This window comes from Phaseolus vulgaris, chromosome 5 (assembly GCF_000499845.2).
Source record: "Phaseolus vulgaris cultivar G19833 chromosome 5, P. vulgaris v2.0, whole genome shotgun sequence".
NCBI classification, from domain to species: Eukaryota; Viridiplantae; Streptophyta; class Magnoliopsida; order Fabales; family Fabaceae; genus Phaseolus; species Phaseolus vulgaris.
This window is the reverse complement of record NC_023755.2, coordinates 36,956,735-36,981,956: the sequence shown is the minus strand read 5'-3', so window position 1 is coordinate 36,981,956 and position 25,222 is coordinate 36,956,735. Positions and strand designations below refer to the sequence as shown.

Here is a 25,222-nt window from a genome sequence, read left to right as displayed (position 1 = left end):
ATTTACCTTAAGACCATAATCCAACTCAAAACAGTTTAGAATGACCTTGATGTGATACACGCTTTTAATACTAACTTTACTGAAGAGCGAGGTGTCGTTTGCATACTGGAGCAAGTTTACCTTAATCAACTTTTTTCCAATCTCCAAACTCTCCACCAAGTCTTTATGCAGTCCTAGACAATCCCAACTAAACCTTCAGCCACTATAAGAAACAAGAATGGTGTAAGAGGGTCCCCTTGCCTCATGCTATTTTTTTGGTCCAACATTGTTCATGGGTTGTCTTCTCTTTTTCTAATTTGGTCTTCATTTTTTTTTCTTCTCCATTTTCGCTCCCACTTTATGTTTTTTTCTCATTTTTCATTTAAGCTCCATCATCCACCGTCGTTGTTGAGCTCCACCTCCTACTTCACAACAATATGCTTCCATGAGGTAAAGTTTTAAAATTTCAGATTTTTTTATTAATTTTATTGCTTTGTTGTTATGTTGCTCTGTTGGGCTATGTGAATGTAATGACACACACATTTTACTTAACTGAAACTTAAATTTTTAATGTGTTAATCATCATGATGACATTAAAACTCTAAAATTTCTGAACGAGTTAATTCAATATAGATCTATTTTTTGAACAGGTTACCTCAAACTCTTTAAATTTGTATGGATTGTTAATATGGACTTTTGTTAATATTGTTTTGTAATGAGAATGAGAATTAAAGTTTGAGTTTAATAATTGACAAAATATGGCTGAAAAGTTTAGAGAGTTAATTAATAAAAGGATACGTAATTAATAAAAAAATTCATAATTTGTGACAAGTTGACCAAAGTCAGGGCAAAGGGTGCCCGACCTACTTGGATAGGCGAGCAGGCATGGGGTTGAGCTTCTGAACTATTGGGATTCACAAAAGTTTAAAGATAAATCAACTCAGAATAAAGTGAATAGGGCTTCATCTCGTGGTGGAGCACTGCACTCCACAGGTCGAAAATCACATAAAAATATTGCAGTGACCTTCGTAAGTACTCATCATTATCTTATATGAAATTCATTTTTCATTTGCAACATATATTGCTTCTAATTGTACAACATTATTAGGAACGCCAATATGGTCGTCCCCTAGAACCTGATGAACTATTTATGGCCACCCACACAAACAAGAAGGGTGATTGGGTTGATACTCGTGCTCGTGAAACTTGTGTAAGTTATTCTTTTAACCTTTTTTATATTTTTATTTTAATTTCCTAATATTTTCATCTCCTAATGACCTATGTAGGAAAACTATCATGAACGCTTGAGGGCCCTTCAAGTAAATAGTTCTCAGGACTCTAGCATTGATGTCCATCAACTTGATCCTGCAACAAAGCTTCAAACTTGGAAGGAAGTTGTCGGAAGAAGGTTAGAGGTTGAGTGTATGGTACGACAGCTGCTAACTTCTGCTAAGGAGTCTCTTCCCTCACTCAACCCTCTACTTCTGACATTTCAGACTGATCGTGTGATTGAAAATCAAATACTTTGTGTTGAACTTAGTATGTGGGGCCAAAAGTATGCACACTTAGAGGACTAAATGAAGGTTATAAATGAAAAGCTTATCTCAATGGAACATGACAAAAATACTTCCACTAGCACAACTTAATTTGACCACCAGTATGGTCCAGAGCACGATGACCAGTATGTCCCTTCAAGTGCATCCCATATTGTAAGTTTAATTATTTCACATTTTTATTATATACTAAGTATTTTATTTATTCACATTGTTTGTATTTTTTTTTGTAGGTTTTCACAAATCACATCACTATGGGATCCATTTTATATTTTCATTTGCATTCTTTTTATGTAATTGAATTATTCAACATTTTATTAGTACTTTTAATTAAATTCTAAAGTAAAATTTTAGTTCTAAGTCTTGTTTTATGTATTCATATTCACTTTGAATATTTGGATGGATGAAATTATCTCAATGATTTTGTTTAACTATTTGAATGTTTTTTGTATTGTGAATGTGGTGTGAATGATGGCAATTTGTTATGTTGAATTTTGAATTTGATTGGTTTGGTATTATTTGTCTTACATGGTAAAATGGCTAGAACAAAAAATAAATGTTTTTTTATTACCATTCATGCGTCGGCCAAGCTTTTATTTTTTTTCTATTAATTAATTTATGCGTTGGCCTTTGCGTGGGCCAGGTTGACACAAAATCTGATGTCAATTTTCTTTTCCAATTCGTCAACCAAATCGACACAAAGGCGATTTTATACAGTTGCGTCGATTTGACCCACGCATAAGCCGACGATATTTGTTTCATCACCATTCCACGATTTTTTGTTGGATTGTTGGTTCACGTAAATTCGACGTTTAAGTGTCGTTTTTTCTCATTCGTGTCTGTTTTTGACTGACGAAACATCATATTTTTCTTGTAGTATAATAAAGGATAAAAATTAAAGTGTTAGGGTTACTATTCTAGTAATATAATATAATTTTAAGAACAAAACTTAAACTGATAATCTAAATTTTGAAGTTCTACATTAAGATTCAATATATCAATAATTTGCGTTAACATGATCATTTATTAATATATAATATTTTTAAGCATAAATTCACATTATTAATAGGGTATTTTCGGTTAAGAAAGATTATACTAAGGTGGGCTAATTAAATTTTAAATCATTACTAAATTAAATTTTTTGTATTAATCATTCTCTTTTCTTGTATACAGTCTATATATTGCACCCGAACAAAAATATTTAATATGCATATTTTAAAAATAATGGTGATTATTTTGGTGATATTAGTATATTAGTAACTCAAAGCTTCAATCGTGAAAATGTCTTTCATGTTCATTTGTTTTCCAATTCCGAATTGATAAGCACAATGGGTCACCATCAGTATCAATTCACGATATTCATAAAAAAATTAAATTAATTGTTTTGAATAATCAAATGACTGCTGTCATGCAGTGTAAATAGTTGTCATTGACTCTGATATACCACATGCTTTACCTTTCTCAACGGTTGCCAAACTAAGCTGCAAAATAAAAGGAATTACAGCATTATTTGCATTAACCAATAAATATTATATATTATATTATTGTTAAGTCATGGATTTGACTTATGGAATATAATAAATAGTTTATCTTATGACCTTCAAATTCATTATAATTATAGTCTTATTGACCTGTCTGAGGCAGGAGCATGTTAGGTCATCGACCTGGTCTGATACTTGATTATTTATGGTCGTTTCCTGATCTATGTATGAGGAACACAAATTAAGGAATCTTAAATCAATTAGTCTTAAACACTCAATTAAATCAGAATCATGGCTAAAGGTAGAGAGGTTACAACTCAGTCTATATATACCAAATTGTGCTCTACAAAAAGAATCTAGTAAACAACATAGGGAGTATTCTCAACTCCTATTTTATATCATATTCATTATATTTTATTTTCTTATTGTCGACCGATCTGAAGTTACCTAAAACAATTATATTTTAAGATTTAATCATAATTAATCACGAGTAAAAAGAAAAAAATCTTTGTTGATAATTATTAAATAACGCATTAACATAAAACACAAGGTTATTATCTTAGTACAAGAAAAGTAAATTATTATTTTACTTGTTGAAAATATTTTTTTTATCTGTACCTATATATAAAGGGATTGTTCATTGTAACTGTTTTTTTATGTACACAATTTTTTTTTCGATTCTACCCTTATTTAATATATCTCATTTATACCTATATATAAAGGGATTCTTCATTATAACTGTTTTTTTAGTGTACATAATTTTTTTCCGATTCTACCCTTATTTAATATATCTCATTTTATTAATACAATAGAGTGTTTTTTCATATGACTCTCTCACTTTTCCCTTAGTTCCTTATTTTAAGGCAACAAAGAGAGCATACTCTCACACATTTCCACACAAAATCTCACATATCAAATAAAATAACCTCTACTCTTAATCACTCTCTACACTCTATTTTTTGCTTTTCAATTTTGACTCATCCAAAATTATTTATGTATGTATGTTATATTTCTGTCATAGTGAAAATTGAGTAAAAGAGAAAAATGTGGATACACACGCAATCGCGCCGTGTTTCCACTAGTATATATAACTCTACTAGTTATTTTTCCTATTTTTTTAACATGTATAATATTTAGAAAGTTTTCACAAAACCTAAACTTTTTTTTATCCCAAAACAAGGTTTTGACAACAAAATTTTATTATTGAAATTTTTCATAACTAAAAGCTAATTTAAATAAGACGAAAAAGTAAAAGGGATGAAAAAAATTAACGAAAATCAATTTCATAGAGAAATATATTTAACCCAAATAAAAAAAAATCTGAAAGAAAAAAGTGAGAGAAATTGTGATAAAATAAAATACAGTAATGAAAGAGTAGTAGGGAGATATATCCCTGGTGGCCCGTGACGAGGATGTTAGGAACAAGTAAGGGAAAACTGAAAGAACGTGCTTCTCTCACTTTCACTTTTTGGTTCAAAGTTTGAAGGGTCCTAATATTAGTGGTCGCTCAAAACGTGGCCAGAGTCTGACTGCTGAGGCTATGGTCCCCACGACATGACACTTCCCCGCACGTGCATGCACGCTCTTATCTCAACAACATCAATGTTGCAGAGTAAGTAGAAATGTCCAAGAATAGAGTAGAATAGCTGCCACTGTTGTGTATGGCATATACATCATATAGAAGAATCATGTATATGCATGATTGTTGGCACTATTGGATTTCGCTAGTTTTTGTCATGTTAAAACTTTTTATACATGTCTTTGTATCTACGTACACCTTTCAGGTGAAGCTAAGCTAGTATTGGTTTGCTTCTTCTTCAACTCAAGTTTGATATATGTTTATCTTTAAGCTCATATTGAGATATGTGTGTGAATATGACATGCATACATAGAAATTGATAAATAAGGGGTTGGTTGGTTGGTCATTAGTTGAGTTGAGACTGAAGAAGAGTTAGACTGAGAGAGCTAGCTAGGTGGCCTAGTGTGTTTCTGTGTTGCTTTGGTTGTGACCATGTTCTAAGATATAGGGAAAGGAAAAAAAGGACCAATCAATTAGTCACCTCATGCAGATAACAAATTACAAATTGCTACAATAATTTCAGACCTCCCCATTATCTATTCTTCACATTCTGCTATTGTTTGACCAGTAACTGATGACAATGGATGATAGCATGCATTATATTCTACTTGGTTTGAAATGTTTGCATTTTGTTTGATGAGGTTGGTAAAGAATGGTGATGAAACTTTGACTTTGAAACTAGAGATGTAAACTATGGGAAGGGGTGGTGGCTAAATAATTTAATAAGCATTATGGCTTGGTAAGAAAGACAGTATATATATATATATATATATATATATACATACAGAGTACACAGTAGTGATAGCAATGCAGTAATAATGAGAGGTGTACAGCAATTTCGTGGTCATCAAATCAGTTGACTGTTCTGTCTCTCTCTAGTTGTTCTCTCGTGACCTGAGGTGTCACTCATTCCATTGCCACATTCAGCAGTTTCATCATGATACATTGGTGTTTCTAGCTTGATTAAAGAGACGTCTCCACAAGTATACATTCTAAAGAAAAGAGTCAAAGTTTTTGTATCTATTGGTTTTGCTGCTGTATCTAATTATATTTTGTTTTTAACAAGTCCCTCCAGATACCAGCATTAGGTTTAATCACGGCATCATTAGGCTTGAAGTTTTAGTTATTGTCTTATTTGAAGTTTGGAATTTTCTGCTGTGACCCCTAGCTTTGCCTCTGATAAACATTAAGAGAAAATTTCATCATATATTATTATATATTTAGTGCAGTTTTGGTGCTTTATAAGAGAAAACTTCGAGATCTGGTAAAGGATTTAATAATAATAAATAATAGTAAAAATGTTAATAATATTAGTGATGGTGGAATGAGAGTAGCATAATTGTTTAGTTTCTCCAGCTGAGTTATTACGAAAGAGTGAACTTTAAGCCTAACTCAACTTCGTAAAACCAGCTCATAAGGGTGAGGTTTGCACCCACTTATATACTATTAAAGGCTTTAATCTCTAGTCGATGTGAGATCTCCAACACACCCCTCACGCCGAGACTGTCAACTTGTGTGTGGGACTATATATTTTGAGTGATCAATAACGGCCCGATAACTAATTGATGTGGGATCTCCAACATGAGTGTGTTTTTCTTTTGTTTTCCTTGTGAGTGAGTTTGAGTAGTTGGTGAAAGCCTACGTTTCTTCTTGGACTTGCACCACTTCTTACAGAGAGCCTACCTTTGAGTTCTTCTCTCAAGTGCTGAGCCCACACAGTGTTCAATGTACGAAGAGCACGGCGAGTTTTCACATAACCCACAACACCAATTGGACCATTCGAGGGGTCTCAATAATGGTACCAGCCTCACACCAATTCAGTTTCAATTGCAATTTAATCTCACAGATATTACTTTTCATATTTTGTAGTTAATTACGTTTTTTTATCTGTTTTCATATTTATTATTTTTTAATATTATTTCAGCTTATACTGATATTATTGGTTTTAATTGTGTCTGAGATTTCTTTTAATTAGAAAAAGGAAAACTTGAGATGATTAAAAATAGTCATCGCCAAACCTTCAGTTTGTGCATCATAAATGCATTTTTTTTTGGCTGTATTATAAATGTATTTAAATTTTCAGAATTGAATTTCTCATAGGACGTGGATCATTATTGTCAGTGACTATTTTGGTCAATACTTTTCAAAAACTAATACAAATTATTGTTAAAAGCATTATTATAAATATCAATTTATTCAATTGGATTATAGAAATAATTTATTGTTAGAATTGATTATTCGTGTTTTTTACAAATTTTAAATATTTATCTTATATATAAATTATTTCAACAATTTTAGATTGATATATATATATATATATATATATATATATATTTGATTAAAAAGAAACATAAATGTATTACTTACTAAAATAATAAATATTTGAATTTAGTTCACAGATTCAATCTGTCTAATATTTTGGTTTTTGGGTTTTTGGGTTTTTTTGTTTTTTCAGTTTGATTAGATCTTATAGTTGTTTTATTTCAAATCTTCACAACTTAGCGTTCCAGTTCTACATAATATTTTTACAGGTGATCATTTCTATTTCTTTTATCATTACTTTTTCAATTCAATTTATATTTAATTTTTTTATCAATGAAAAGAATAAATAAATAAATATAAATTACTTCAGGAGTGGTCTAATCAATATGCATACCAATAACTCTTTTAAAAAGGAAAGTCCTATAGACGGCTATAACCTATAACTCAAAACCAACAAAGGCACTTAGAAGAAGAGCATCATCAAACCAAACTATTCAACCTAACAAACTATTAAAGACTTTTGATCATAAGCAAACAAGTCAACGAACCAAGATATCAATCATAAAAGGAAAAACACGCAGAAGCAAAATTAGATGTAATCCAAGATCAAGCCTTTAATTGAGTCAAAGAAAAAATTTCATAATGATCAATCACTCCATCTTTGAAGATGTGTTTGTTCCTATGTCTCAAACACTTCCCCAATCGGTGTTTACATAGTCTAGCACATTGCACAATTTAAAATGTAGGAAATGTGAACCAAAATCAAAATGATCTACCAACGCCACCCGAAACCAAGCATAACACTCATTGCAAACTAACCAAGCAATTCTACATTCAAAAGACAAATGTCTAGTTGTCTCCTCCTCTTCCTGACACAAGCAACAAGATATATAATCGATTGTGACCCCTCACCTTACTAGATTGGCCTTAGAAGTGATCGTATTACCCAACACCCTCCAAGTTGTGAAGTGAACAAAAAACAAAGCTTTGATCTTCAAAAAAAATTCGAACAAGGACGAACTTTCTCAGTCACAAGAATTCCTTAATATATTGTAGGTCGAACTGACCGCCTCATTGACATGTCGTCCTTCCACACCTAGAAATCTTCCTTTCCTAAAACAAGACGCAAACCATGAAGCAGTTGTATAAGTTGAAGTTCCTAATTCTTCTTCCAATCAAACATGTCCCTTCTCCAAACTAGATCCTAATTCCAAGAGCCAAAACACCACTCCCCAAAAGAATCCAAAAAGGAATCTTTATTATTACTAAGGAGAACAATCTCAAAAACTTACTCTTCAAAGCTTTAGTTCCCGCTCACTCATCATCTCAAAACAAAATATTATCCTCATTATCGACTACCCACTCAAAACAAACCACGATATTCCTTCCCCACTCCTCCAAATCCCTTCAGATCTTTCCACCAGAGAAACTCCATGTGGGAACTCCTAAACTCTTTCAGACTCCTCCAACTACCATATTTAGACTCAATAACCTCTTTCCACAAACCACCCTTATCTGATCCCAAACGCCAAATCCATTTCCCTAACATAGCCACATTGAAAAGCCTTAAATCCATGATACCAAAACCACCAACTTCTCGTGTCTCACAGACCTTTTTCCAAGAAACCCAAGCTATCTTCCTGAGCCCCAACCTCAAATAAAATTCCTCTGTAATTTCACAATTTTCTTCAACACCACAGAAGGCATCTTATACAAAGAAACGTAGAACAATGGAATAGACAAGAGAACATACTTAATCAAACAAATTCTCCCTGCTAACTACAAGAATCTTCCTTTCCACCTTCCCAATTTGCTTTTGATCCTTTTTAACACATCGACCCAGAACGCACTTCTCTTATGACAACCCCCCACAATCATCCCCAAATACTTAAAAGGAGTATTCATCACATCGCAATTGAGAATTATCGCAAAACGTTAAATCACTAACTTATCAACCCCCAACCCACCAACTCTACTTTTCATAAAGTTAACCTTAAGGCTAGAGACTAACTCAAAACAATTCAAAATTACTTTAATAGCAATTACACTTTTAGTATTAACTTCACAAGAACAAAGTGTCATCTACAAATTGAAGCATATTTACTTTTACCTTTTTAACCTCGATTTTCAAGCTCTCTACCATATTCATCTCAATAGTTTTCCTTGACACCCTTGTTAAATCTTCATCTTCAACCACAATGAAGAACAAAAAAAACGCGATAGAAATTTTTAGCTGAACTTCCATTTATTAACACCAATATAAAAGAAGATTCCAAACATTAACTAATAAGTTTTTTATTTTATTTAATCTTCGGTCCAAATCTCAAAATTTCTTCGATATGAGTTATATTATAAAATTTTAATTTACATAATTGTCTAAATCCATTCCAAAGTCTTCTGATTTCGTGGCACCTATTTCTTTCTGTTAATCAGCATTATATAGTTATCTATCACATTACTTTGCGAAGTGGAAGAGTCACAAACACTTGAGGTCAACCATACTTTGTGAGATTACCAACATGAAGCTGAACAAGAGTTCGAGATCGTGGTGCAAACCCCACAATCCCTTGATCAAAATCTCAACTTGCAGACTACCCAATTTCCCAATTCAGATTCTCCTCCTGGGTCTCTGTCATTTATTGGTCCCTGCATCTTGTTCCCGGAAACCCCCACCTCTTCCAATTTTGCCTCTCCCAACGGCGTTGCAGCTCCAATGGCAACTGCGCGACATGTCCCTCTTCTTCCATTTCGGCCCCAACACCTTCACGGACTCCGAATGGGGTTCCGGCCACGCTCACCCCTCCGTCTTCAACCCCACCAAGCTCAACCCATCGCAGTGGATAAGGGTCGCAAAAAATTGTGGCTTTTCGACAGTAATCCTCACTGTAAAACACCATGATGGGTTCTGCTTGTGGCCCTCTGATTACACCGACTATTCCCTGCGTTCCAGCAACTGGAAGAATGGGAGCGGCGACGTCGTCGCCGAGCTCTCATCCGCCGCCAAGGATGCCGGCGTCGGCTTTGGAATCTACCTTTCGCCGTGGGATCGCCACGAGACAAGTTTTGGTGACACTTTGCGGTATAATGAGTTCTACTTGGCCCAAATGACTGAGCTACTCACTAGGTAACTAAATTAAGTAGTTGTGAACATGTTAAATAATTAAGTAATTATTCGCATGTTAGTATTTATTTGTAAGTTGTTTTTATAATGTAAGGGGATAAATGTTAAATTAAAAGTTCAATTTGTAAGCATTTGCAGTATAAAGTGTAAAGAACTGTAGGATCTTTTAGTCTTAGTTCCTCTAGAAATTATTTATTTCAGTTCTTATATTTTAATAGTTCATATACATACACTTTTCATTCCGTTTTAGTTTTTATGGTTTATGAACGTCAGAGACTAAAATGATAGTGTAAAATAATTGGATTATTGACTGATATGTTAAACTGTTTTCAAACACAAGTTATGCTGGACTGGACATTTTTATAAGCTATTTTATAAGTTTTTCCTAACTCACATACGTGCATAAAATAAGTTTCAATAAACCTTATAACCATAGTTAGTGTTGCGTTCTATGATCATCTTTACCTGTGTGACTCCTAAGTCACACTTGAATTCCTATATGTTAGGTTTGTTGAGAATCTGGTATCTATTTAGTAATGCAATACATTTGTGATTGGAGAGATAACATTACTATTTTGAAATTCTCCCTGTGATCCTGTGAATCATTCTTTTTATATGCCAATTTGCTGTCAATATATATTCCATGTTTATTTAAATAGTAAGTTCATTCAAACCAGGTATGGAGAGATAACTGACGTTTTTCTGGATGGTGCAAAAGGGGAAGGGGAGAAGGACATGAATTATCTCTATACAAGCTGGAATTCTCTGATTCACCAGCTCCAACCAGGGGTCTCTATTTTTTCTGATTTGGGTCCTGAGACAAGGTGGGTAGGTAATGAGTACGGTATTGCTGGCTTCACTTGTTGGTCTCTATTCAACAAAACAGGCTTTGAAATTGGTCAAATTGATCTCCAGTAAGTTCCATTTTGTACTAATACTCCTATAGTTTCCCTTACTTTTAAATGATGTTTGGTTTACATGATTACTTTGTTGTCACTTAGCATTATATATAGTTGGATTATAATTCTTGCTGCATGGTGTTTTAGCTGCGTCAAACACTTCTATGGAGCAATTTTGAAAATCATGGAACTCTCTATAATTCGTACATGGGTATTCAGAGAAATGAACTTATTCTGATTCAGCCTATTCATTGGTTTTAAATGAAGTTGAAGAATGTAAATTTCAGTTAGTTCTTTCTTTGTTGCTTGTATCCTTTGCAAGGCTTGAAAATGTGGAGAATCATGTACATGACTAAAATGCTCTCAAAATGGCATGTGAAAAAATTAATACTCTCAGATTACATAGAACCAGAGGTTCCCTTGTTTCTACTTTGAGTACTGTAGACATTTACCAATGTGTTTTGGTCATCAAACAGATACAATAGCGAGGGAGACCCATTAGGTCCTGATTGGATTCCTGCTACATGTGATGTCTCAATAAGACCCGGTTGGTTTTGGCATGCTTCAGAAAGTCCGATGTCTGCAAGGAGTCTACTTGAAATATACTATAAATCAGTTGGTAGAAACTGCAAGCTATTATTGAATGTACCCCCAAACTCCTCGGGTCTTATTTCAGATGAGGATATCCAAGTTCTTCAAGAGTTCGCTGAACTTCGGAGGTCCATATTTTCTCACAATTTGGCTATAAATGCTGTTATTAATGCCAGCAGCATAAGAGGGGGGATTCAAGATACTCACTTTAGTCCCTACAATATTCTTAAAGAAGGTATATACACATATTGGGCTCCCGAGGAGAACCAAACTAAGTGGATATTGTACATAAATCTCGAAGAACTAGTATCATTCAATGTTTTGCAATTACAAGAGCCTATTCACATGGGACAGAGGGTGATTGAATTTCACCTTGAGACGTTGAGCCAAGATGGTGTATGGATGAGAGTTGTAAATGGCACCACAATCGGATATCAGAGGCTGTTGCTGTTTCCAAAACTGAAGTCTCAGTATTTGAAGCTAGTTGTTGACAAGTCACGTGCAGACCCATTGATATCATACTTAGGAATCTACATGGATTCTGTTACCGTTTTGAGGGACACACCTGATAAAAAATCAGGAGCCTCTTTCAATGGAAGTCAAGTTCTGCAGACCACCACGCACAACAGTTCCCTAAGTGCTGCAATGTAAACTTTGTTCAATTGTAAAATTTGAAAGCACTTTACACGGAAAATACACTTTCAATTTTCTTAGATTCTTTATAATTCCTTGAATACGGTTATAAGCAGAAGAGATTAATCCCAGTGAATTGATTTGTTCTTTTACAAATGTTGCAAAAGGTCTCTCATCTTTTATTCTATAAGTGTGATTTATTATAGAATAAATTTCAAATAAATTTTACTCAATAACAGCATCTAGAAAGAATGTGATAAAAAGTGTATTAATTTCTTCACAGCGCTGGTGAACACAACCTATCAAATGGGCAAATGGGTGGGTAATTTTCTCCAAAACCATACCTTTCCTCTCCCTCTGCAGATCTTTAGTAACTAGTGGCTTAGTCATTTAGTTGCCATTGCATGAAAAAATAAAAAAATAAAGCTTTGAATACTTAAAGATACTAAAAGATGGGGATTTTTAATTGACTTGCGTTGGTAATACATTCTTATCCATATTTATTGTTCCTCCAATCAAAACAGAGTTGTTAGGCATATGAAATTTGAATTAACCTAAACAAGCGAAGAGAGCAATTGAGGGAGAGAAAAGAAACACAGAAATGGAAGAAGGAAGCAAAAGAAGAGTAACGTGCACTATTCTATCCATAGACCACACCGATATGTTTTACAGAGTGTGCGGCGTTTGCGAAAGGACTCTTCCCAACCCCTCTTCCATCTGCCACTCCTGCAACCCTCCCTCCAAACGACTCTTTCGCTTCCTCGTATCGTATCCTCTCTCTTTTTTTTCCTTTCTTTTCTCTCCAACAAAATTTAATATAACAACCTTGTTTTGTTTTGTTTCTTCGGTAGATGTCAGTTGCCACAGACACAGAGGTTCTCACTGTCATCTGCTTCGACAGGGTTGCCAAACTCCTCCTTGGCTGCTCCGCGGATGAATTCTTCCACTTCGCCAAACTTCACCCTTTTTCCGGTATTCTCTACTGCATTTTTTATTTCATATATATTCTGCATTTTCTAGTAAAAATATTTTCTATAACTTGTTCTTTATTAACGAAGGGGTCACGCTAAATGAAATAATGGAGGGAGAGATGTTCACTGTGACATTATCCAAATCAATGAACGCCAATGCACAACACATCAGAGTTGCATCCGCTGTTCCTCTAAGCTCTTCATTTCAACCCGCAATTAACCTTTTGAAACAATGCTACCAAACGCCACACGCTTCCTAGTCTTGTCACCACTTTGGTATACTTTTTTTTAATGTTTCCATATTCATATTCCCTTTTTCTTAATTGTCATTTGTATTGCTCAAGAATTGAAATTTGCTTTCAATACAATCGGGTGTAAAGTTGTACACGATTTGGTGACATGAATACATGGTTTGTTTCAAATTCTTCAGTGGGCAGTTTCAAGGATAATAAGAGAAACAAGAAAAAAAAAGAATTATATTCCACCCTCCCATTATACACACGGAGAAGACATCAATATCTGTGCAAGAAGAGGGATGGTTTTGGGTTTTGTGCTCTGAGTGCATCATTTTGGAGAGACATTATCCCCATTCTTTGTCATTGTCAGTTTCCCTTGCATCCAGCTTCTTAGCATTGTAAGTGCAGCCTTTGGTTGATCCATAGGCACCATGTGACCAGCCTCGTATACCTGTTTTTGTTTAACCAAAAAATAAAGTCACCAGAAGTGAATTCACAATTTCACGCATAGCAATAAACCCTTCAACACAAACCTTCAGGAAAGCGAGAGGTCCATGGCTTTTCAGCAAGCCTGCTTCTGCACCATCCACCAAAAATGGGACTGTACCAGACGCCCCAAATTCTTTTTGACCGGACCACTCCATTGCTTGAACCCACCTTGAATTCCCTGCCCAAATCACAGACACATTAATTGTTTGTTTGAATTCACATTAAGTTTCCAGAATCACATTCAAATATCAACTAAGGTGATTTTTGATAAATATCTGTTCATACTTTTGATTCCAGATTCACAATTGACTTTTGAGGTGAAATAATTTTTTACAATTATTATGTTATAACATAAGTGTACTAAATACTATTAATTAGTTAGAATAGAAACATTCAAATATAAATTGTAGCATTTTGAAATCAATTTTGCAAATGTTCAGTCAATCAAACTAAGAATGCTCAATGACCTCTCTATCCCTTTGATATGCTATTTTGGTTCCAAATAAATTGAGTATACGTAGGTTTACCAAGCCAATTGCATATGAGATCTTCTTCTCCAGCATACACAAGCACCTTGATTCCATCCTCGAGGAGTGCGGGAATACCCGCTTCTAGATTTTTCATCCAGTCTTGCATCATAGCACTATACACTGTGCTACTGCATGAAACGAAGTCCAACTCCCCAACACCTAAAGCATCTCTCACTGTCTTCTTGTTTAAGAATTCCTCCATCTCAGAGAAGTCATAGCACAGATCTCCCACACATTTCTTTCTAATGTCATAGTACTGCATTTAGAATAACAGGATGTGATATTAAACTCAATCTGCATTATTTTAATTCATCTTGATCGTAGTACTCTTTATATTGCTAAAATGAAGATGCAAAAGTTTTTTCATGGTAAAACTCAAACTGCATTGTTTTAGATCTTACATTAACATCTCCAGCAATGTTCATTATCCGATTGAATATCCTATTGCAAACATATAATGAAGTTTCACAGGTTTCTCCACCTTCAGTGCCTGATAAATGAAATACAAATTAAGAGTGTCATTGAACATAAGTAGTGTGAGTAGTGCAATAAATTGGTAAAATTATATCCCTTGTGGTTTTCTTTTCTAAGGTTACCCACTCTCTGGCTAAATAACTCTGTAGTGAAAAGGAAAAAAAATAAAGGAAGTTATTTATACCGCAAGCTTCTATGGCCTGCTTGCATGATGGGAGCAACTTGTTGATGCTATTATAATCAGCCTTTTCAATCAGTCCTCTGTCTAATGCATAGTCTGTATACGCCTGGTACTGAATTTCAGGATTGGTTAAGCCATTACCAATAGCAAAACCCTGTTTATTATATAGGAAGAAACGAATCAGTACAACGAAGAAAAAGCAATTACTTAACCTTTCATAGTTATGTTATAGGTTATGAGATAGTACAAGACCTTTAGATTTATATGAATTCCTTCTTTTGCTTTGTTTCCTTGGTGAACCCTGGATGCAAGAGCTGGAATGTAGTGTCCAGCATATGACTCTCCAGTAATATAAAAGTCATTCTTAGTGAATTGAGGGTGCTCCTTGAAAAAGGCCTGTCATTATTGTAAAATTTAGTGGACTCGTGTATGCTCAACTGCATAGTGTAACATACAGTTTGAAATTTTGATGGTACTTATATATCAATTACCAATCTTGCATTTTTAATTTATCTACAACCAACCAAAGGTAAATCAATTTTAACCAATTAATGTAAGTAATTATAAAAAAACAGAAATGATTGAGTTTGATTTTATTAGGAAATTATTTTATTTAATCAGTTATCAAATATACTCACCTGCAAGAAGTCATACAAATCATTGCTAACGCCTTCTTCATCATGGCGAATGTCACTCTCATCAGAAGTATAGCTGAACCCCGTACCAGTGGGTTGATCAACAAATATAATATTTGATGCCTACAAAATGAGAAAACACTCTATTGGTTCTAGCATGTAGACAAATATAGTGTATCAAGTTGATTCTTTGAGCTAGCTATAGTCCTATTAAGAGTGGACAGAGATATACATAAAGTCATTTTTTTCCTGGGAGACACTGCATGGGAGCATGAAAAAGCACAGAAAAAATTGATAGGATTTGTCACAGGATGGAAATATGCGAGTGAGGTAAAGTGAGAAAAACAAAGGGGAATTTATTGCTACCTTGTCCCAACCATAGTCATTCCACACAAGGGACAAGTTCTTGGTAAGCTGAAAAGGACCATTTTCGTAAAACAAAGCTAGTTCACTGCTGCATCCTGGTCCTCCAGTCAACCATATGACAACGGGATCATCCTTTCTGCTTCGAGATTCAAAGAAAAAGTAGAACATCCTGCAGATGATAAAGAGAACAAATATTCAATTCAATGCAGGACCACATAACTAGCTCCTAATTATTTACTGAAGATAAAATTGACTAATAAGCAACCTATGAGGAATCTGCATTATTAACCAGCCTAAACCAGTACTATATCTATGTGAGAGTAAATTTAGCTGATTGAAATTCAAATAGAATGTATAAAAATTATATTAGCTGTGATGTAACCATGAATGTGTGATGCGTCAAAAAACCATGCAAGACAAAGTCAACTCACTTAAAAATCTAAAGCAAATAATTTCTAATTGAGCTAGCCAAGGTTCCAGTAACAAGCATTATTAGCCTTTTGTAAATCTGAATAATTATTCAACCTTAATGAATCTTTTATTTTGCATTATTTAATCCACATGACATGGCCTCAACTATAGCTGGCAGGAATTTTAACTTTGGTTGCTTTTCACCAAAACGTCCCTCTTCCTCGTGACACTTTACCTTTCCCACCTAACCGAATAAAGCAGTAGTACGCAAGCTAAACCCCTTAAAATCGCAGAAAAGAATTCTCTACCAAACAACAAGAACCATTTCTGAACATGAGTTTGCATTTTTACCTTGCAGCTTTGGAACGGGGAAGACTATAATAGCCTGCATGGTGACCAAGTTCTTCAACAGAAGACCCTGGAGCAACAAGGCTAGGAAAAGTTAACTTCTTCTCCACAATGTTTCCTGCCACAAGAAGAGAGTCACTCTCGAGTGTATTAATAGGGTCTTTAGGGAACAGGTTGAACCCTCTTATGAGTTTTTCTGCCGTTGAAGAAAAACTAAGTTCAGTGGTTGTGGGGTGAGTTGGAGAGGAGAAAGAAGGTGGAATGTTATTGGAGATGAGGAAGAAGAGCATAAAAGACAGAGATGTGTTGAGGAACCTTGACGATGATGATGCCATGTTTTGTTTCGTAGAAAAAAAGTGTGGCAATGGCTATGAATTTATAGTGGTGTCTTTACCTATGTGGTTTGGTTGTTAGGCTCGGGAAAAAGTTGAGTGTGGGAGGCTTTGTGGTTTCCTGCACCTTTCAACTTGCTATTTTAAAATAAGTCTACATGCAAATAACTACTAGAGGTTTTTAACTCTAGCATCACAAGACAATAAAACTTTGCTTTTTAACCATAAAAACCTTTTCTTATCAAAGTTTTTAAGAATTAAATAATATATACAATAGTATTTTGAAGGTTATTTACATAAATATAAATTGGCCCACATGATATATATTTTTATTTTCAAAATTATGTTAAAGATAATTTTTAATTGGTCCAACATTTTAACACTTTCAGTATGCCTACATACATTGATTATAATTAACATGAAAATGGAAAATAAAAGTATTTATTATATAAAATATAAAAAAAACTATTTAATACTCTCTCTATTTCGAAATAGTGAGGTTTTAACAAATAAACATTAATTTTTGTATTTCAATTTTGCTAAAAAAATAATTAATGTGAGGGAATCAACACCTAGATGAAAATGAAGAACAAATAAAATAGTTTAATAAAATTATTACTCTCATTAATTTATTTTTTTCTTAATCACTGAAAAAACTTAAGTGTTGATTGTTTTAAAATGGAAAGAGTTCTGACAAACACAAAAAAAAAAATATGGAAGAAGTATATTTTTAATTAATTAGCAGTACTTAATAAAGTACATAAACATTCCTTAATCTACACCATTATAACACTGAGAATCTCTTTATTTATATGTTTTGTAAAATTAATTTTTAAAGAAATGAGTTTAAATAGCATATATAATTGATAGTGCATTTAGTTTTGTATGTTGAAAAAATAATTTTGACCCTGATCTAATGTAGTAAAGCAAATAGCTTCTGTTTTTTTCATTTCTAAAGCTTAAAAGGATGAAATTGATGACCCGGTTAGCATGTCTTGCAAGTGTGGCATTCTTACGTTTTCATATTGCATGATGAATTATTGAAAATCAATGGAACAGATTCTGTCTAATCTATAATTGCAATATGTCAAAATATGCATGAAAAAGCCCCTCCTTTAATTGGTTTTGTCTCTTGCAAAACCACTTATCTTGTGCCTCATTCGTTATGTCAACATAAAGTCAATTAGAGAATAGTAAAAAGTGTGATCCTAAGTTTTAAAAAACATTCTAGATTAATATCCACTGCACAGTTATTGTAAATAATACAATTAATTATATGTTTAAAGAAAGTTATAGCAGTAGTGTGTTTTGTAATGGTGAAGCTCATAAAGTAGCTAGGAAAGTGTAGCGTGTAAGAGATGATAGCGGTGACTTAATTGCATGCACACGCAATATTGTCTAAGCATAAACAAAGAAAACTGATGAGTGTGTTCAACACTTTCATGAACCACACTTCTTTTGTTTTTGTTTGTGAGATGCTACAACCGAGTGCCGTACAAGACTACCAACATGTCTACAATGAAAATAGATACCTACCCTTTTCATATTCATCCTTCTGTGTCAATTATATGAACATGTGCCATACCAGAAACTTGTTGTGAAAACAAAAGGCAGAGAAAAACTTAGCCGAATATAAACAGTTTTTTACTCTTTTGCATCATGCCATTTTGATGCAATGGATTGGAGTTTCTTAAGTGTCATTTGTTGTTTTATCAAGTGAACAGAAGAAAGTAAAAGGGTTGTAGTTATTGATGATTTTGGAGTGTAGATATTGGATACATGCTAAAATTATTGCAACCATTGAGGGAATATTATAAAGAGTTTTTCGGCCTTATTATGGTTATTAGGTCAGATATTGAGTGATTCACAGATGCAAGAGTTGCTTGTGGGTATGCTATTGCCAATTTCCAATCATCCCAGCAAAAGTGAAAAATGTTGTTTTCCTTAAAAAAGACCTCTTAAATAATTGAATTGATAAGACTTACTTAAAAAGATGGTTAATTTAAATAAGTTATTTGGATAAACTAATTATTAATTATTAAGAGTGAACTTTAAATTTAACTCAACTTTAAAATACTGTCTTCTAAGGTGAAATTTGTATTCATTTATATATGTTTTTTTCCTAAATCTTGAACACATTCTCCTCACGTTAACATTGTCAACTCGTGTGTGAGATTATATATTTATGGATGGTATCATTGTAACCCGATAAGTAATCATAACAAATTTTTAATGAGATAAGTTCCAAATGACTCTGATACAATTAGGAAGTAAAATTTAAGTTTAATTTCGTCTTACAAAACTGACTCCTAATTACTATCACTTATATAATATAAAATGTTCTTATATAATAGTAAATCAATTTCCACTACAACAAAATCATCAAATAGAAATTAATTTTTAGATACCAAAATAATTAGTTGCAATAGTAACTAAATTAGAGACCATTTTAGAAACTAAAAAAAAATTGGTTTCTAAACTAGTTTCTATTATTGTTAAATAGTTTCTAAATTGGTATCTAATTAGCTACCAAGGTTTTAACTACGAATTATTTAGTTTCTAAATTTGATAACAAAAACATTTGTTGCTAACTAGATACCAATTTAAAAACCATCTAACAATAATAGAAACTAATTTAAAAACCAAAAATTTATTTAGTCACTAAAATTGTCTCTAATTTAGTCATTATAGCAACTAATTATTTTTTGTTTCTAAAATTAATTTTTATTTCATGATTTTCTTGTAGTGTTCCTTGTTTCGGATCTTCAATAGTTAGTATGAAATATTGAGTTTATTTTTTTATTTTTTCTTATGTAATAAACTTGCAAGACTCTTTCAGTTCCTAGTCTGAGTGAGTCTCATACCTAACATGCTCTCAGCATGATGTCTTTGTTATATGTCCAAACCACATATGTGTGTAATGATGTATGACAAATTGGAAGTTAAAAAATCACCACAAAGTATTTTACTGACAGACAAGTGATAGAGCTTTTGAAGATATGGTGACCTTACCAACTGAACAGAATGAATAGTTTTTAACTCCAGTATCTTTTCAACACTTCAAATCTAAAACCCTCGTTAATTCTGTCAAGAAATTAGTTCAAGATTGTTAATGGAAAAGATAATCAAAATTCTAATAAACCCACTATAATAAAAATAAATAGTAAGTGATAATTTTTTACTTCAGTGTTATCTAACCATTTGCATCATTACTATTTAGCTTTTAGATTGTATTTGGAGTACTCGTTTTAAACTTAAAAATATGTTATTTTGAAACATGTACAGTAGTATACTAATAGATCATTTTATATATCCGACTATACTGGTTTTAGAGTAGTTTAATTTAGAAAAAAAAATATTAATTATATAAGCAATCACTACAAGAAAAAAAGGTTTTAATGGAGGTTATTTAGTAGAGGTTAATATAACCTTAGGAATTATTTAACTAATGGAGGTTTTTTTCTAAAACCTCAACAAAATAATGGAGGTTTTTTAACCTTAGTTAAATTCCAAAGGTTTATTCTAAAACCTTAACAAAATAACGGAGATTTTTTTAACCTTCGTTAATTTTCAAAGGTTTATTTTAAAACCTTCATAAATTAACGAAAGTTTTTTTAACCTTAGTTAATTTACAAAGGTTTATTTTAAAACCTCCACAAAGATAACGGAGGTTTTTTTAACCTTCATTAATTTCTAAAATTTATTTTAAAACTTCCGTAAAATAAGAGAGATTTTTTTAATCTTAGTTAATATTTACAAAAATTTATTTTAAAAATTCTGCAAAATAAGTTTATTAAAATTAATTAATTATTTATTTATTTTATATAAATATTTTTCTTAAAAATTTACTATAAGAAAAACTAGTATTTTTATCACTAAAAATATTATTTTAACAAAAATTATTTAGGAAAATATTAATATAATTCAAATATAAATTTAATAAATAAATATTTTTTAATTGTTAAATTACTAAGGTTTTTCGTACAAACCTCAGTAAAATACCTGAGGTTTCTAAAACTCAGTAAAATACCTGAGGTTTTCTAAAACCTCCCTAAATATCCCTAAACAAATATAATTAATTTTTTTTATCTTCCTTATACACTTAGTTTTCCACCACATACTCACACATTGCTAAGCCACACTTCCATAAAAAAAGCCACAAAACCCATTCTTCATTTGCTGCTCCAGAGAAGCTCTTTCCGCCTTTGCTCCACCACGGAATCGGTTCTTGGAGAAACTCTCAACCTTCTCATTTTATCTCATCTCCATCTTTGTCTTTTCACATTCTCGTTCTTTCTCCTCGTCGTTGACGCCAAGTCATAGTCGGAGCTTCTCCTCGCCGAAAATATCGCAACCTCCGTCGTCAATGCCGCTCTTGCGACCTCTTCCTCAACGCATTCCCTCCCTCCGGTCAGCAGCTATCACCGACCTCCGCGCCGCCCGCGAACATGACCCTGCCTGGTTCTCCGCTTCAGTTCTAGGTTTTATCTAATTCAGTTTAATTTCCATGCACATCATTATTCATTCAGAAATCATGTATGTGGTGTGGTACCTGACTTTTGTGTGGAAGTGTATGAAATTTATGGCATCTTATGCACTTTTTTATCCCTTCTTAACTACATAAGAAAATTATACCGGTTTTAACATGCCTTGTGAATGCCTGCATGCTTGGAAACCATTACCCCCTAAGTTTCAGAACCCTTCCAACATGTTTCAGCTCTTGAAAAGAAATTATGCTTTGGTTCATTGTGGTAACATGCCTTTGTTAATTTACAGATACGCTGAAAATAATGGTCTTTTATTGCAGTTCACAGCATATGTGTGCCTGTTCAGTTGTCATACGAAAAATTCTAACTGGTAGTTTGAGGGCAAAGTAGCAACTGGTATTAACTTTTCTATGATTTAGGCCATAATTCTTTTAAATTAAACAGGGAGAAGAGCATGGTTATGAAAAAGAGATTGGGTAGTTGCAACTGAAGCACTTATTTTTATATTTACAAGTTGGTGGAAATGGACCTTTTATTTTGGGATCTGCCTTGTTATTAAATAGCAATGGTCCAACATATTTGGGGTGCTTTAGTATTTTTAATTGCATCTATTTGCACATCATAATAGACTCATGAAGGATTAATGAAAGCGTGGTCACTAAAGAAATTTAATTCAACGTTCATAGTTTCTATAACAACTTGACATTGATTTCTTTTCAGATTCTGATTTGACAATAATGCATCATGTTTATGTACCTACTGCGGTACTTTGTTACACAATTATTGTGGTGCTTTGCTTATAAGAAATTTAAATGTATAGCTGGATATGGACTATTCCTGAACCTAAAGGACTTGGAAGGACAACAGCTATGGAAGCTGAAAAATTGAATGTAGTTTCAGAGGATTGTAATTCAAGAATTGTAAGCATTTGTTACATTTCCTCCCTGCTTGATCAGTTTTAATAATTACGTGGTAGTTATCAAAGGCACTACATAGTTTCAATTAAATGTTTCGGCTATGATGTAAATCATCCTTTGAAATTCCTGTGTTTGTGTGCTTGTCTCCCTTAGTTGCAAGAGAAGGAAGTGAAACGTGAAACTAAAGGCATCTATAAAGAGGCTTTCAAGACACAAAATGCCATACAGTAAGTTATACTTATCTTACCATTTGTTGTAATTTTATTTTGTTGTTGCTTTTATACTAAAAATGTGTAACTACATGGAATGGAATGTAGAACCCTTGATAAGACAATTTCAAACTTGGAGTTGGAATTAGCAGCTGCAAAGGCAGCTCAGGAGTCTATACGAAGTGGTGCTCCAGTACCAGAAGATATCAAGATGAGTGAATCATCTGGTAGGAGTAGGTACCTAATGGTAGTAGGAATCAACACTGCTTTCAGCAACAGAAAAAGAAGAGACTCAATATATTGAATTAATTGTAACTTGAGATTTTTGGTTTTTCCTTTCTTTCACCAGTGCCACATCAGGGGGTATCCTAGACAGAGCTATTGAAGCAGAAGATAAGAAGCATGAAGATTTTCTGAGACTGGTAATGGTCCTATTTGTCTTACTGCATTTTTGCCCCAATCTCCCTTCACTTATTTGGTCTCTACTTGAATAATCACTTGACAAAATAGCATGAATTCATTTATTTAGAGGTAAAATTAAAAGAAATGCAACAAATCTGAGTGCTTTGATTCTGCAGGATCATGTTGAAGGATACCTTGAATTGTCAGCAAAGACAAAGACCTACTTTGCTACTGCTGTTAACTTATGGGATGCTGACTTCTATATCAAAGTTGATGACGATGTTCATGTAAATATAGGTATTTAAGCTTTCTCAATTTCTCATAAACTAACCTTGCTTTAGGTGTTTGTGATTAATATTGTAGGATTCTTTAAACTGTTCCACATGGATTCTTGTTTTATACTATTCACTCCCTTTTCAGCAACACTAGGACAAACTCTAGTGAGACACCGATCAAAATAACGGGTGTACATTGGATGCATGAAATCTGGGCCAGTTCTTTCTCAAAAGTGAAGATCATTTTCTTTTATCCTTCTACTCTTTTTATGAAATGGTTGTAAACATGTACTCTTTTTATTTTAATTTTATCATGGTATCCAGAGCTTGAAAATTCATGTATCTCTTTTACTTTTTCTCAATTTTTCGTAGCTTCATAGTTTCTCTATGCCTTCTCCAACTTCTATAGCATCAACCACTCTGTTATCTTTTTGTATTTAATATTGGAGAAGCTATCTGCTGTAATTTTTTTTATTTAGAAACAAGTTGAACCAGTTTTCAAGGCATTTCTTTATTGTCTTTTTTTTTTTTTTTATATTGCTCAACCTTACCATTTCTATTAGCATTCCAATCCTGCACAATTTTACAATTCACAGAATTCATTCCTTAAGAATTTATCTCAGCCACAATCTTCTTTTCAGTTTTATACAAAAACAATATAATATTTTTAAGTTTTAGTTATAACTATTTTTGTTCAGTTATAATTAAAAGTTGTAAATGTTATAACAATTATAACTATTTATTGTACTAATTTACATAGAAAAGTCATTTCCTTAGTGCTTGCTAAACACTAATTTATCTTTGCTTAATCTTCATCCTAAGATATTGTTGAAGATAAAACTTGGTCCCAATTATTTCTTTTATTTATTGAAAAAAAAAAACTTTAACAAACATAGATAAATAAATACAATAGATGTAAATAATTGTGGTTTAAAAAACACATGAATGCCTAAATGGTAAATGAATAATAAAAAACAAATTTCATAATTTTGAAACCTATGGTATTTTTTAAGGAGGTTCTAAAACATTTTATGGACGTTTTGAAACCCATGGTATATTACGGGGGTTTTGAAACCTATGGTATTTTACGGAGGTTTTAAAACCCATGGTATTTTACTGAGGTTTTGAAACCCATGGTATTTTACTGAGGTTTTGAAACCCATGGTATTTTACGGAGGTTTTGAAACCCATGGTATTTTACGGAGGTTTTGAAACCCATGGTATTTTACGGAGATTTTGAAACCCATGGTATTTTACGGAGGTTTTGAAACCCATGGTATTTTGAAAGGCTTTTCCTGAGGTTTAAAAAAACCCTGGGTAAATGACTTAATAGAGGTTTTAACCCTAGATAATATAAAAATAAACCTTCGTTAAAACCATTTTTTCTTGTAGTGAATTAAGAAAACTGGTATGAATAAAATAAAGTGACAGAAGTTTGTAGAGAATGGAATTTTCGACTAGTCAATAAATTAAGTTTAAAACTAAAATAAGAAATATATTTGAAAGGAATAAACAGGATCATCACTAATTGAATCACAATATAATTTTTCATTGCACTTTTAAAAATTATATTTTATATATTTTAAAAGTATTTATTTGTTATAAATATTAATCAGAGTGCAGTGCATTGGTTAATAGAATTATGAGCAATATTGGCCCAAAATGCATAATTTTTCTCTGGTCGTGTACCGTACAGTTTGGAATTTGAGCCCACAAATAGAAATGGGCTTTTCTTTCCTTCGATCTTGGGATTTCTCGTTCTGAACATTTATCCTTTGATTAAAGCTGGGATTTTGGTTCTTGCACCCCAACAATTAAAATCTGCACCCCATCATTATTTGAAATCCTAAAATTGCCCTTG

General features: G+C 32.9%; 4 protein-coding genes across 4 annotated transcripts; 3 read left to right on the top strand and 1 right to left on the bottom strand.

Annotated features, from left to right (window-relative positions):
• The first annotated feature begins 9,143 nt into the window (after window positions 1-9,143).
• LOC137835697 (alpha-L-fucosidase 1) lies at window positions 9,144-12,254 on the top strand. The gene is made up of 3 exons (XM_068644311.1): window positions 9,144-9,978; window positions 10,653-10,889; window positions 11,351-12,254. The coding sequence occupies exons 1-3, from the start codon at window positions 9,374-9,376 to the stop codon at window positions 12,114-12,116; spliced, it is 1,608 nt and encodes a 535-aa protein (XP_068500412.1). The 5' UTR covers window positions 9,144-9,373; the 3' UTR covers window positions 12,117-12,254.
• A 301-nt stretch (window positions 12,255-12,555) lies between these two features.
• LOC137835699 (uncharacterized) lies at window positions 12,556-13,491 on the top strand. Its single transcript, XM_068644314.1, has 3 exons — window positions 12,556-12,861; window positions 12,950-13,070; window positions 13,157-13,491. The coding sequence occupies exons 1-3, from the start codon at window positions 12,700-12,702 to the stop codon at window positions 13,327-13,329; spliced, it is 456 nt and encodes a 151-aa protein (XP_068500415.1). The 5' UTR covers window positions 12,556-12,699; the 3' UTR covers window positions 13,330-13,491.
• Window positions 13,383-17,227, bottom strand: LOC137835698 (serine carboxypeptidase-like). Its single transcript, XM_068644312.1, has 9 exons — window positions 16,743-17,227; window positions 15,981-16,149; window positions 15,618-15,737; window positions 15,232-15,375; window positions 14,983-15,133; window positions 14,726-14,814; window positions 14,322-14,580; window positions 13,839-13,972; window positions 13,383-13,756 (listed from the first exon to the last, which is right to left on the bottom strand). The coding sequence occupies exons 1-9, from the start codon at window positions 17,072-17,074 to the stop codon at window positions 13,634-13,636; spliced, it is 1,521 nt and encodes a 506-aa protein (XP_068500413.1). The 5' UTR covers window positions 17,075-17,227; the 3' UTR covers window positions 13,383-13,633.
• A 4,337-nt stretch (window positions 17,228-21,564) lies between these two features.
• Window positions 21,565-23,867, top strand: LOC137835696 (probable beta-1,3-galactosyltransferase 2). The gene is made up of 7 exons (XM_068644310.1): window positions 21,565-21,607; window positions 22,379-22,478; window positions 22,629-22,702; window positions 22,793-22,921; window positions 23,034-23,106; window positions 23,263-23,383; window positions 23,507-23,867. The coding sequence occupies exons 1-7, from the start codon at window positions 21,579-21,581 to the stop codon at window positions 23,545-23,547; spliced, it is 567 nt and encodes a 188-aa protein (XP_068500411.1). The 5' UTR covers window positions 21,565-21,578; the 3' UTR covers window positions 23,548-23,867.
• The last annotated feature ends 1,355 nt before the right edge of the window (window positions 23,868-25,222 follow it).

What these genes read in the sequence shown, in the direction of transcription:
- LOC137835697 (XM_068644311.1), top strand. Translation starts at nt 9,374, where the DNA reads ATGAAGCTGAACAAGAGTTCGAGATCGTGGTGCAAACCCCACAATCCC. An exon ending in ATGACTGAGCTACTCACTAG is followed by an intron (nt 9,979 to 10,652) that starts GTAACTAAATTA and finishes CATTCAAACCAG; the next exon opens with GTATGGAGAGATAACTGACG. An exon ending in ATTGGTCAAATTGATCTCCA is followed by an intron (nt 10,890 to 11,350) that starts GTAAGTTCCATT and finishes GTCATCAAACAG; the next exon opens with ATACAATAGCGAGGGAGACC.
- LOC137835696 (XM_068644310.1), top strand. Translation starts at nt 21,579, where the DNA reads ATGCACATCATTATTCATTCAGAAATCAT. An exon ending in AGGATTGTAATTCAAGAATT is followed by an intron (nt 22,479 to 22,628) that starts GTAAGCATTTGT and finishes TGTCTCCCTTAG; the next exon opens with TTGCAAGAGAAGGAAGTGAA. An exon ending in CGATGTTCATGTAAATATAG is followed by an intron (nt 23,384 to 23,506) that starts GTATTTAAGCTT and finishes CTCCCTTTTCAG; the next exon opens with CAACACTAGGACAAACTCTA.
- LOC137835699 (XM_068644314.1), top strand. Translation starts at nt 12,700, where the DNA reads ATGGAAGAAGGAAGCAAAAGAAGAGTAACGTGCACTATTCTATCCATA. An exon ending in AACGACTCTTTCGCTTCCTC is followed by an intron (nt 12,862 to 12,949) that starts GTATCGTATCCT and finishes TTTCTTCGGTAG; the next exon opens with ATGTCAGTTGCCACAGACAC. An exon ending in CAAACTTCACCCTTTTTCCG is followed by an intron (nt 13,071 to 13,156) that starts GTATTCTCTACT and finishes TTATTAACGAAG; the next exon opens with GGGTCACGCTAAATGAAATA.
- LOC137835698 (XM_068644312.1), bottom strand. Translation starts at nt 17,074, where the DNA reads ATGGCATCATCATCGTCAAGGTTCCTCAACACATCTCTGTCTTTTATG. An exon ending in GAATTCATATAAATCTAAAG is followed by an intron (nt 15,134 to 15,231) that starts GTCTTGTACTAT and finishes TATAATAAACAG; the next exon opens with GGTTTTGCTATTGGTAATGG. An exon ending in GCAGGCCATAGAAGCTTGCG is followed by an intron (nt 14,815 to 14,982) that starts GTATAAATAACT and finishes TTCATTTATCAG; the next exon opens with GCACTGAAGGTGGAGAAACC.